The sequence below is a fragment of the Platalea leucorodia genome (assembly GCF_965183815.1).
Source record: "Platalea leucorodia genome assembly, chromosome: 2".
Taxonomy (NCBI): Eukaryota; Metazoa; Chordata; class Aves; order Pelecaniformes; family Threskiornithidae; genus Platalea; species Platalea leucorodia.
In genome coordinates, this window is record NC_138824.1 from 82,627,776 (window position 1) to 82,640,909 (window position 13,134).

A 13,134-nucleotide genomic window follows, 5' to 3' on the forward strand; every position below is an offset into this window, starting at 1 on the left:
AGTAACGCACTATTTTCAGCCCTTAATAATTAAGTTTTGGTTGGCACTTCCATGTAACCACCATGCTGAGTAACGGGTCACTGAAGCCTCTCGGCATTTGGAGGTATAAGGAATGATGGAGTAGATACTCAGAATTTTCGTTATTACATCTCTCACCATGTTTTTACAACCCCCACCCCAATTAAGGGCAGGTTATTTTGAAGAACTTCCTGTGACTTTTATTTAGCTTACAGATATAGTTATTTAGCATTTCAAATAGCTGTGAAGCACAGAAAATGGCTGCTAGCAGCTAAATCTTGGAAAGCAGACTTTCCAGAAGGTTTTCTCTAGTTAGAAAACTTACAGAAATATTCAGTTACTTTCTTTCACCAAAAAAGGTAATGAACATTATCGGTCTTTAAAAGCATGTCATGTCACAAAATTCATGTGAACAGCCTCATCAGAACGATACCTGCCATATTCAGTGATTTCTGCATTAGGAACTCTGCAAGCAGTCCTGAGATTCCCCACACTTTTAAGCAGGTGGCAGTGTAGGTTAAAGAGACATAGATTTTTCCCGCAACTGACAGAAATTGTTGCTTTCCAATTTCTTCATTTATCTTAACCCAAGCTAACAATATATAGCGGTGTTATTGGGTTCCTATCTAGATGGGGACAGGCGCAAATTTTGAAAAGTACATCTTTGTTGACTCAAAACTATTCCATTATTTCCAGATGCAGCTTTGTGAGCTTTACTTCTCAAAACAAGACACTGCAGTAAGAAAGAGACATAACACAACCTCTCATCTTTAATATGTTAGCAGGAGGACCTGTCTTCTGAAGAGGTTAGAGGATGTCACAGCACAGTGATTCAGCACCAACCCTCAATGTCTACTGTTAAACATTGATAGTTTTAATAAAAACAAATTCTGTGGCCTTTCTTCTGCTGGACTTTCCTTTACTCTACTGACATAGACTCAGCAGGCTAGGCAACAAAGGATTTAACTTACGTTTGCATATTTGGACTGCTTTTTCCAGTTATTTATTTGTATGTAAGATGTATTATCTAGCATTTGCACCTACAAATAGCTAGTACGGTAGACATTTTTCAGGCATGTCCTACAGTATTAAAGTAAAATAAACAAACAAAATGCAACAACTGGGTTTCATTTAATGAACAGTAAGTGACTTTGATCTCTTGCTAATGCGGGAACAGAACAACTACTTTTCAGAAGCAATTTTTGAAGATGACTACAAACATGGTAAGAGTATCTGTCATGAAGTGGCAGGGTTTTTACTTGGACATATGAGAAAGGTGTGCACGTGCAAGTACTTTTGTGGAAGTGAAGCAGTGTTCAGATTGACTGGTTCTGTGGCAGGAGAATACAGCTGGATCTAAAACTGAAGAGGAGTAATTTGTTTATGTTTGGAGTGCAGGATGGGTAAAAAAGACAATTTCTCTGCAGGAATTGTTTTCCAGACTGTTGAAACAGATTTGATTCCGATTTACACAAAATTTAGGGTTTTCCTCTGGGAACCAACTGAACTGGTGGGGAAGCATCCAGCTTCTTCTCAGGGTGTTGCAGAGTACACATAACCAGAGGCTAACCGGTGGTGGGAAGGAGGGAAAACCATGGTGGCAGCAGAGGAAAAAGCATTTTATAATCCCTGAACCTCGCGAGATGAGATTCCCCAGCTGCCCATTTAAAACCATGTTACCAAAACGCTTTAGGTGTTGTAGTGTGTTGAGCAGAGTTTCCATCAGTCACCATATGTGCTTCAGAGGGGGAAGATATGCTCTTCCTTCTCTTGAACACGACACCTCCGTGACAGCTCGGGTTTAACATGAGGACCTGGAACTGAGCAATTAAAGTCATGGGAAGCGTTGGGGGAAGGACACAGGAGGGGGAATTTGGAGAACGGCAAAGCTGGGCCTCACCCCTGCTCCCTCACTGGCCATCTGCGGAGTCTGGAGTAATTGCGTCCCCTGTTTCAACTCCCCAGGTACAGAAAGAGACCTATCTCTCTCCTGCCAGCATGCGAGGGGTCTGCAGATGGAAACATCCCCTAGTAAGCTGCCTCTCATTTTCTTCTCTACAGCACAGAGAAGAGAAATAAAACCAAGTAACCACTGGAAACTACGCAATCTCCCCCCCTTTGGCTTCTCCGCAAACTCCCCACAGACCACTCCTTCCGCCTCCTCACACCCACTCGGGTCTTTACCGAGTAGCTCCCACGAGAGGGGCCGGCTCCCGGGGCGGGGGCCACCCTTCTCCGCGCTCAGCCCCCCGCCACGGGGCAGCGGGGGCTCCTTCCTCCCGCTCCCCACCAAGGAAGGGGCGGCCTCCCCCCTGCCTCGCCACAGACACCTGCGGGCAGACGGCACCTCCCCGAGGGGCGCGACATGGCGCCCTCCTGCCCGCCGCTGGGGAGGGCCGCCAGCCCGGCGGCAGGCGGCGGCGGCCGGCGGCAGCTCCCGTTCCCGGCGGCGGGCTCCGGCACCCGGCGGGGGCAGCGCCCCCAGCGCCCCCACGCACCCCCACGCACCCGCCTCCCGCAACCACAGGCGCGACCCCCCCGACGGAGACGTCGCGCACACCCCCCACCGCGACCCCCCCACTCCCAAACACACCGCGCAGAAACACCCCCTTCCCCTCCCCCCCCCGCAAACACAGCCCACGGAGACACCCCCTCACGCAGCCCCGCGGGCAGCCCACGGGCGCGCACACGCGGGGACACGGGCGCGCACTCCCCCCCCGCCCCCGCCGCCGCCGCCGGGCGCATGCGCAGTGGAGCTGTCGGAGCTGTCCGAGTGCTGAATTTCTAGCGCCGTGCGCTCCCGCCCGCCTCATTCCAGCACAGGCGCTGGGGTTCCCCGCGGCCCCCGCCCGCTCCGGCCCTCCTTCCCTGCCTCCCTCCCTCCCTCCCATCCCTCCCTCCCATCCCTCCATCCCTCCCTCCTTCCCTTCCCGGCAGCGCCGACGCCTCCCTGCCCAAAGAGGGGAAAAGCAGACCGACCCAGTAGCCCCACCACCGTTCATAAATACTAATTTTCAAAGCGAAAGGGGAATAAAACATACCGGCAACAGAACTGCTCTCAGCGCTGTTCCCTTTTGCGTGATGCTCCTCGGGTAGTCGGGTGTCCTCTTCTTTTCCTTTCCTTTTTTTCTTTCTTTCTTTTTCTTTTCTTTCCTTTCCTTTCCTTTTTTCTCCCCCCGCCCCCTCACCAAAAGCGAGGCGGGGGAACGACCAGGTCTGATGCTTTGTCTCTTTTGTGCTGGCTGCTGGAGATGAGCCTAGGCTTGACCTGACCATGATTCCAAGGACTGGCACTTCTTTTTTACCCCCAGTTTGTAGAGATCCAGACCTTCTCTTCCTGATTGTCAAGAAAATTAAATTATTGCTGAATTTGGGAATCTAGGCAGCACCAGCTTACTTTTTCCCTGCATCTCTCTGGAATCGTTTCTGGGATATTTTCCAAACCATCACAGAAAGCAGGAGGAATGAACCGGCAGCTAGTGAAAATTTTGACAACCTTGTTTGCATTTTTCTTAGAGACAAACCACTTCAGGTAGGTGATACGACTCTGTGTGGTGATTTTTGTCAAAAGGTTGTGGAAATCATAACTATAAAGATACTACGTCACATTAACCTAGTTTGTTTGCTATATTTGAGAGTATTTCATGTTCATTCTATATAGGCTATCCCTTTTACACTCGGAGACTCGTTGCTTGGTAACAAACATAAAAAATAATAATCTCAAGTTTGGGTGATCTATTTTCCATTTCTCTGATTCAAAACCATGTTTTTTCACTGAGCATCAGTATCGCTAAAAACATTTTCTTCAGTTGTTCTTCTGAAATGCAAATTCTCTGCTCCCACCAGAGGTTGTTTAGGAAGTTGCTTTGGTTCCCTCCTCTTCAAGCTTTGGAAACGACTGAACCAGTTTTGTCAGGGATGTAGTTATTTGCAATTAGAGAACCAGTCCTCTGATTTTGGAAAACCCTGGATCAGACCAGTATTGTGTTCACTCAAAGTACCGGTACATATGATTGTCGTTTCAATTTTTTTTTTTTTTTAACATTTCATGAGCTTTTGCTTCAGCTACTGACTTTTTGCAGTACAAAGCAAACAGGTCAGTCTCATTAACCAAAACACCATTTTAGCTGAGATTCATTGTTATACTGTACACTGCTGTGTTTCTACATGTACACATATAAAGTGTTTTTATATGAGGTATATATACAGTGACAGAGTGAAATACTGTTTATATTTGTGAGTCTGGGATCACAACGCAACTCATAACTAGTGAGCTCTGAATGAAAACAGAAGTAATTTGTACAGGAACATCCCAAATAAGTGTACTGGATTAATTTTCCAGTTTTTGTTATCTTAACTGAATGTTTTTAATATTTAAGTGGGGAATATCATCTACTATGTATTAAAAAATAAAGACATTTTGTAATGGTACCATGTCATTGACAAAAGCAAAAAGAAGCAACCGCCCCCTGTAAATGGAACCTGAAAAAAACGCGGGGAATCACACCACGAGAATTTACTATCACCTTGCCTTTTAACAATTCTGGTGCTTTTGTAAAGGGATAAAGGATTTGATATTTGCTTCTCATTTCAGATGCTCACATGTATATCTAATTTTTTTATACTTGCATATAGATGCACAAAAAAACCCCATGAAACACTCTTGAAACTGAGTGGTTCCCTTTGGGCAAATATTCAAACAGAGAGTGGTTAAGAAGACACAGTCATAGAATTACTTTTAATATAGCTCAAAGATTATGTTGAAACACAGATACAATGAAATTCGTTATTCCAGAATCAAGATAATGCTTTATGATGAAATCTCTGCCTCTACACACCAAATATGACCATTTCATTCTAGTTTCTTTTTCCCTAGGGAACAACCATGGGGAACTCTTAAATTCTCTTTCTCTGCAATATTTAATGTGCTTGCAATATATGATATGCTATGTACACAGTGTTTTGCATGCATGATATGGTACCAGAAGTTTGCTCTTAAATCCTGAAAACAGAGATGTGTTTCAAGGGCTTGCATATAAATACCAGCTGGTGATAATACTGATAAATTTTTTTACTTGACGTTCATTGATAAAAATCCCTAAGATCTGATGTGACTGACTCTGGAACCCTTTTTGCCATGTTGGGGAAGAATCCCGACATTCACTAGCATGATTTAAATCTTTGTTGGGTAGCATCTGTAAAAAACATTTTTTGCGTCTATAACCTTCCCAACATTAACAAAATCAATATTTTTCAGTGTTGCTTGGTGTGTATTGCCAGGTATTGTTTGGAAGTTTAAGACCATCTTAAACCAGTATTAACATACAGTTTTAATAGCATACATGTAATTAAAGCAATGGTATGAAATAAGATATCAAAGTCCCTGTAAGATTGCTCTACACGTTAAGATGAAGAGTAAATTGAATCTTCTGAAGTCTTAAAGCTGTAATAAATTTATTTTTAAAGCTGAAGTTTTTTTCTGAATAACAAATTGTGACCATGCGTACTACCTTAAGATCATTTTTATTTCTAGAATAAAGTTTTCAAATGAAAAATACAATATAATTTTTAATAAAAATATTAATTACTACATTCACTGAATTGAGACAGTTTTATTTAGTGCTACAATTTCTCCATTACTTGAATACAATACAAGCTAAATATTAGCTAATGGTGGCTAATAATTTATTTAGGACGACTTTCTGTAAAGAACATGATTCAAGATCTGGAAAATCCCCCTCACAGACCCTGTCTCCTTCAGATTTTTTGGACAAATTGATGGGAAGGACATCGGGGTATGATGCTAGAATCAGACCAAATTTTAAAGGTAAGTTTTTTAAGACTTCTGATTAATTAATCCATTGTGTTTTGGACAAATTATAGGTTTCAGGGTTTTACCTCTGGGTTCTGATTCTCTTTTCAATAACTTCAGTTTTCCAGTGTGACAGTGTCACGGAGATCAGTTGATCCATGGAGAGCACTAGGAGAGCAGTGTAGGTATTAAGGGTCCAGAGCTTGAAAACCCTCTTTTCACATGACAATAATGTTTAGCTGTCAGGTGTTGCTTCTGAAAACCTTACTAATTCCACATAGTAAACAGGATTCCAGGTTCCACATTAAAAGCCATTGAGATGACTTTTCCCTGAAATTTTTAGGCCATGAAGACAATATTTTTAACACTTCCATGCTGAGCTGTTGTCTTCTTTATAGCAGTGTCTGAAGAATAGGTCTATGCTTTTGTTCAACTTGAAGAAAGTAAAACCTTCTTCCCCAAAGTAGGGAGATAGGACTTAAGGTATGCACACAGCAGATTTTATCCTGTGAATGTTGACTGAATGATAAGAACCAATTTCTCAGGATCCCTACAAAATATAAAAACCATATTCTGTTTGTCACTTCCATGACTCCCCCCTTTTCTTCCAAAATTTAGACTGACTTGTGGAGAGTTACCACCACCATTCCAGTACAAAGGCTTCTTTTGCCACCATTACTATTCACAGCAAGTTTTCCTTGCTGTTGTCCTGTAAATCCCTATGGAAGTGAGCACAGAATGTCTTGTGGCTTTGAATGAAAGGAGTTGGGAGAGGAGTTTTCATTGCAAATATTTAGCATTTCTAGAGAGCCCTATAATTCCACCAAAACTGGCTTTTCTATGCCAATTTAAAGCTCAGAATATGGTTTTACTTTGAAAACTGATAAAATGCTTCCTTCCTTAACAAATCTGATGCCAATGTACATTTACACTCATATCTATCGGCTTTGGTCACCAAAATGCATGTTTTCCTATATTAAGCCTTGTTAGCACTGCTGTGAAAGTTAATAACGACTGGAAAAAACAATTGCTTCTTAGTCAATGAATGAACTGTTAGGAAAGAAGAAGCTCGCATGTCAATGAGAAAAGTGTTTAATTAAATTTAGATCAAAGATCAGTTTCTTCTCTCTGTACCACATGGGCAAATTACAAGATTTGGAATAAAGTGCCTTTTTTGACTGCTTCCTATGCCTGAGTGAGGAGGAACCTAGTACAGCTTTCAGATCCAAAGGTTTGAAAGATGACAAGTTAAAAAAACTCCAGTCAGGGAGGTCTTAAGTTTTAATTTCAGAATAGTTTTCAAAGTGCTTGTTGAGTTCCTGAACCGGAGTCCACATTAGCTTGCAGTAATACTGCATTAGGCTCTCACATTCATTTTGTGGGTTTACATGAGTGTCAGCAAAGTTTTAGAGAATGCAAATGAAGGCGGAAATTGCCTGAACGGAGCAAGGTGGCAATCATTAAGAACTTATTCCTGCTCTTCAGATAGGAGGGACACTAAAAGAAGACTTCTGCTTCATCTCTTGTAGCTCAGATAGATAAAACCAGGAATAGTAGCAGTCTCTGTACATAGGACAACTTAAAGACAGCTCTTTATTGTTCCCTAGTACGTGTCTAAAAATACCATTTCATGAAAAATACAAGTGGAGACAGATTCATCAGCTTTGCCCCCCTGATGTTCAAGCAGGTAGAGCAGGTATGGTGTGCACGACATTGTATGGCGCATGCTGAGCTGTTTGATAGACACCACTCTCCTCCGAGTCTCATGGTTTGTTTGTGTTCCCAAAGTGAAGCTGCTGCCTGATGACACAGATGAACCCTTAATGACAAAGAATCTGCCATTTCTCATTTTTGCTTTTTTTATTAAGTCACTTTCCAGAGCAGGATGGTGCTTTGCACCAGCTTGAACCGATAAATAGATCTTCAGTGTTTTTTCATAACTTCACATCTCTGAGCTCTCCCATAGCTCTCAGTCTTCTGGTGAGGGGTCTGAATGGTTTTCTTGTTCCTTGCTATGTTCCTTTGAAAAGTATTTTGCATCTCAGAGTTCAGAACTAGAAAGTTAGGCCAAGCAGTTTTGAACTTCACATCACCAGTCAAAACCTTGTCAGCTGATAACCATTTTTATTAGTCAATATGATGCACACCCATGTTCTAGTTGCCCAAGTCTTGTTAACTTTTTAAAAAAATTGAAAATACTTATTGCTCTATATTGCATATTTTTTCCTTTTAAAGAATAAGAAGTACAGCTGCAAAGAGGTCAAAATAAATTTATCTTGCATGGAGTTATGTATTATAAAGATATTTTTGTACTGAGTCTTTATTGGGACCATAATACAAATTGTTTCAGTTTCTAACATTCACTAGTCTGTTTGAGATCTTTTGGGGGATATAGGCTATTGTAAAATACTGATATTCTAAATCATATAAATGGATGTATGTATGAAATGTTGAATGATTACCTAATTTATAACACTTTTTATATTTTAAGGCGAGAGCTCTTAAGCATAAGAGAGGTCTGGAGGAACAACGGTTTAAACTAGGGATCTGCTGTCTGGCTTTGCATGTAGTCTGGTGTTAATATTTGTTTCCTGTGTTTCACAAAGACATTGTGGATCAAGACAGTTGTGCCACTACGCATGCATTTGTCTAACTTTTTCTGCTTTAGACCAGTTACATAGCTTTCTCCTAGTCCACCACAGGCATTTTAAAGTATCACAAAAGTCTGATTTCATGGAAAGGCAACTGAGTAGAACCCATTTATCTTACACCACCAGTTATACAATAATTAAATATACTTTTATGACTAGTCTGAATAACCAGAAAACAGCGGCTATTTGATTAATTTGCGGAATAAAGGCTACATGTTCTAAAGAGAGAGGAAAATGCTACTTACTGGAACAAGGTGTTTTATCCAGATAAAGCATTTCATCATTAGTTACTGCTTTTTCTCTAACTTACTCTTATGAATTAGAAGGAAGATTGTGGTTCAGCAACAGGTGAATATATAAATATTTAGACATCAACAACAGGTTTTTGGGTTTTGGGGTTTTTTTTTACAGCAGTACCATATACCAAAAGATCCTTTCTTTTTTGTATCTTTCTGTCTTATACAATCATTTGAAAGCAGAGGAGCAGATTTCTGGTTCTGCTTGACACACCAAGTGATCAGATACAAAATGACCAGGCACTGAGGGGGACTGTCTCCCTGATGAACAGCCAGAGAGAAGCGCCAGAGTGACAGCTCTCAAAATTGCCTTTCTTTAATCACTATCTGTCAGATACTTAATGCATACTTTTTCATCTTACACTTATCTTTTATTGAATTTGAATAGGCTAATAATTTGTGTAAGGGTACAGAGGGGAATACTTCTAAATGTAAATATGAAGACTGCAATCTAATACTAATTGAAGTCCCTGAGAGTCTTTCTGTTGACAGCAAACATACGCTAGTGGTCCTATGAGTTGACTTGCTCTCTCTTCTTCAATTATAACATCAGTTGAGCATGGTTTCTGTAAAATAATAAAAAGTGAAACCTGAATGATGCACTTTTAACCCGATTAATATTAATGTTATTTTTTCTAATGGTAAAACACACCAACAACAAATCAGAGTGATGTCTTGTACTTTCTCCACTGCTCACTTTGCTTTTCTCAGCAAAACCAGAAATAGCAACATAGGGCGCCTGTGTTATAAAACTAGCCAAGAATGTGCTTTCTTGCTGGTAAAAAACAGGGATGGTGAAGTGGTATCTTAGATTAGTGTATACTCAGCTCAGGCTCCCTCAAGGGCACTGTGTGCAATGCCATGATACAAGGAATCAGTCTTCAACTTAATCACAACATGAAACATGGGGCTAATGGAAAGTCAGCTTGAATTTAAAATTTCCTAGGAGGTGTTGACCTTCAGAGGTTACTAAATTATTTCTACTTTTTCACACCTTCATCTTCTAAACTACTTGAAATCTAAACACAAGCTAGATATGATCAGCTAGAGAAAACTATTTATCTATAGGCACTACTAAGTCCTTTATGCCAAATACTTTTAGTAAACTGGCTGTCATGCACTGGGTGGAGAGAAGGGGAGTTTGTCACCAAGAGCTCCAGAAATGTGTTACCTTTTGGTATGGAAAACATTTACAATGAAGATGATAGTGATTTTCTTTTGCATTGAATTTCATTCTATGTTTTAAGTGCATTCTTTCCCATTAGGTCATTATTTGCTAAAGAATATTCTGATTTTTATGGAGTTACATGGAGGTGTGTAGCAACAGTGCCCATCAATGTTGCCCTCATCGCTGGATGGTGCAATGCAGTGTGAATTAACTTGCTCGAAAGCTGTTGTTTCTGAACTTACAGAAGTCTTGTTAGAGAGATGCAGTTTGGGGGTGTAGTGACTGTAGTTGTAAAAGATTAGTCTGTGATTACAGCGGTGTAATGTCATTTTCATGCCAAGTCAGTGGGTTTATATCTGAATAATAAACACATGGACTAAGTAATTTACTGAAAATTAGCTTAACAACTGTTACAGGAAAAGGCTTATGTACTTTAATACTTCAACTCCTTGGCAGCGAGGGTCAGTTTTTCCCGTATGTTCAAGCCCATTGCTTACTTACTTGGCCCCTGAGTTGACCAGTAATGAAATGCTTAAAAAAGCATGAATGAAAACTACTGAATGACATTCAAGGGTGAAATTAATGGCATCAGGCTTAATAAATAAAAGCAGCTTCTATGTACGTGCTAAGAAGAGACACTGGCTGCAGAAGTCAACCTTAATCTAGACATGACACCACAATAAATACGATTTGGGAGAACAACCTGTAAATACATATAAAAGTTGAAAAGCATACCTAAGATAGGCTGCGGGGCTGCAGTGATTTGTTCTCCAGTGGTTAACAACCTTCCCAAAGCCAGACTTCAGTTGCGAACAACTACTGGCCATGAAGTCAGATGCAGTGAGTATCCTGTACTGGGCTGTTTTCCACACAGTTTGAGCCTCAAAGGGCCATGGCCGATGGAGACTCAAATCCCATTCATGCGCAACTGCATGTAGCAAGGAAGTGCATGCTACTGGTTCATTCCCATTCTAGGGCATGGGCTGAAGGATCATTGTAGGAAGAGAGAGGCTATGTGGCCAGTTTTTGGATGTGGCCAGGTCATCGAACTCCCTAAATATAGCTTGCTGGAGATGTGCAAGAATCCCTTATTAGAGAGGTATGCTTCTGGTTTATTTTCTGCCTTGAAACACAAAACTTGACGCTGCTTTCAGATGAAGCTGTGTGCACACATCTCACTTCACAGTTAGATGCTGCATGGGGATCCTTACCCACAGGGTATTGGGTTTGTTTGGTTTTGTTTCATTTTTCTTCAACTACAAAAATGTAGCTAAGGAAATGATGTTCAGCCCCTGCCCTAGGTATGCACGTTTTCATGCAGAAATCTTTTTACCAAAATTATGCAAGGATCCTTTTATTTGTGTTTCTTTTAAATTTTCTGGTAAAGAGGGCTATGGAGCTTGTCCTTCTGCCCATCTTTATTTAATTTTAGGTTCTCTCCCAGAACATGAGTAAACTGGGGGAGTTTGATGGCCAGTTAGGTTATGTCTAGGCTTCCAGACACATGGGTCCAGACAGAAAGCTCAAGCAGCCCCCCCTGATTATCTACTCCGCTTAGCTGTTTGCGTGTTCCCTGGATCTCTTTCTGAGCTTCCTGCAACCAGCTCCCTCCAAAGCAAGTCGGAAAGGCTGCAAGCATGCAGCAGTGTAAGCACAAGCCAACCAGTGCTGCATGGCATCCGAGCTGAGGATCTGTCCCTGGTCTTCTTTTATATTTAAAAGGTTAGCCACAGTGATCCATATCATTTTGGTGTGTTGCCTTTATTCAGAACCAGTGATTTAATTAAGAGATATCAATGCATTTGGCTGTTGTCATGGTCTATTGGTCTGCTGCTGCATAAACTGCCAAGGGAATTTATGAAAAACAGATGTCAAAGCAGAGCCAAAGATCTTTGATATCAGAGCAGGAGATGCTATTGTTCTGATTGTGTTCTAATTTAATTGTATTGTTTTCATTGCATCCAGTGTCATGTTTAGATTTAAATTTTTTATACAGTTGAAACCGATGCCTTAGGGTCACTCATTAAGCATCTTGTTGTGTTTCGGCTGTCTTAGAAAACATGCAATTTATATATAGAACAGATAAAAACATGTACACTTATATACACAATTATAGACTGCAAATCTATTACATGTGGTGATATAGTAACTAAGAATGTGTATACATAAAGCAGAAATGTGCAGTTTTATTAGACAGACTCATTATCTTTTTTTTTCCCCTCTGGAAATATGAATATAAATCTCTGATTAAGTAATCAGAAAATGTATGTTTGATGGTTCAGCTTCCAAATATGCATTTCACAGTCTTTCACAGAAATGAGTGATTTTAACAGTCTGCAAAGAAGACCACCCAAAATGGTGCAGACAGGGTGGTATGGGGTCTGACGCAGCTCTAAGATGAAGGTTACACAATGTCTGGCATAAATAGTGACCAGCCAATGTCATAAACACCAAGTCCATGGTTAAAATTCAAAATTTACAGAAACGTAAAGGCTGTGAATCTGGAAAGCATGCACGATCTGAGCAGTGCAGTTCATGAGGGAGAAGTGACTTTCACCAAGCATTCAGTTACTTGTAAGGGATAAATTAGAGCAGCCTAGTGGCTTATCTGAGCTGTGCCAACTACCAGCAGTCCTCAGGTATTACAAGGGCATGAAAATACACTGATTACTCCTTATGCCTCAGCTATCTGTCAGCAGTTGGAAAGAGTGGAAGCATAAAGGCTTCATGAGCCAATAAAAGAAGGAAGCTTTTAAAACAAGATTTAGATGGAATGTAAGTCCACAAACAAACAAACAAAACCCCCTGGAAATCCCTCATCCATCCACTGTGTAAAGCTGGCAGTGCATTACTGTTTTATTTTAAAGCTCCTCAGAGTCTCTCAGTTCTGCTCCTGAGTGTTCTCAGAACTGCCCCAGGCTGCCTCGCTTGGCACCCACCTTACTCTTCAGCTAAAGCCAGGCTCTCTGATGAGGCACTGCTATCTGAGGCAGGTGTAGAAGATCCTAGAAAGGACTCTTTCTACATGAAATGTCTCAACATTTTGTTATGGGCCTCAAAGCTGGCTGTATTTTAGAAAGATTGAAAATCTTGAATACTTTTTAAAAGGAAGGTTGTATGTGTTGACTTCGTGGAAAATGCTCTGAGATGTGGATCCTGAGTGAGGTGCCTCAATCTTGCTGAGAAGCA

General features: G+C 41.0%; 1 protein-coding gene across 2 annotated transcripts in view; it reads left to right on the forward strand.

Annotated features, from left to right (window-relative positions):
• Positions 1-3,482: 3,482 nt before the first annotated feature.
• Positions 3,483-13,134, forward strand: part of GLRA2 (glycine receptor alpha 2) — a gene marked incomplete at both ends in the record, with an annotated part of 125,755 nt that continues 116,103 nt past the window's right edge. For both annotated transcript variants that reach the window (XM_082337828.1, XM_082337827.1), the window contains 2 exons: positions 3,483-3,550; positions 5,712-5,845. In XM_082337828.1, coding sequence (XP_082193954.1) covers positions 3,483-3,550; positions 5,712-5,845 — 202 coding nt within the window. The remainder of the gene's footprint in view (positions 3,551-5,711; positions 5,846-13,134) is intronic.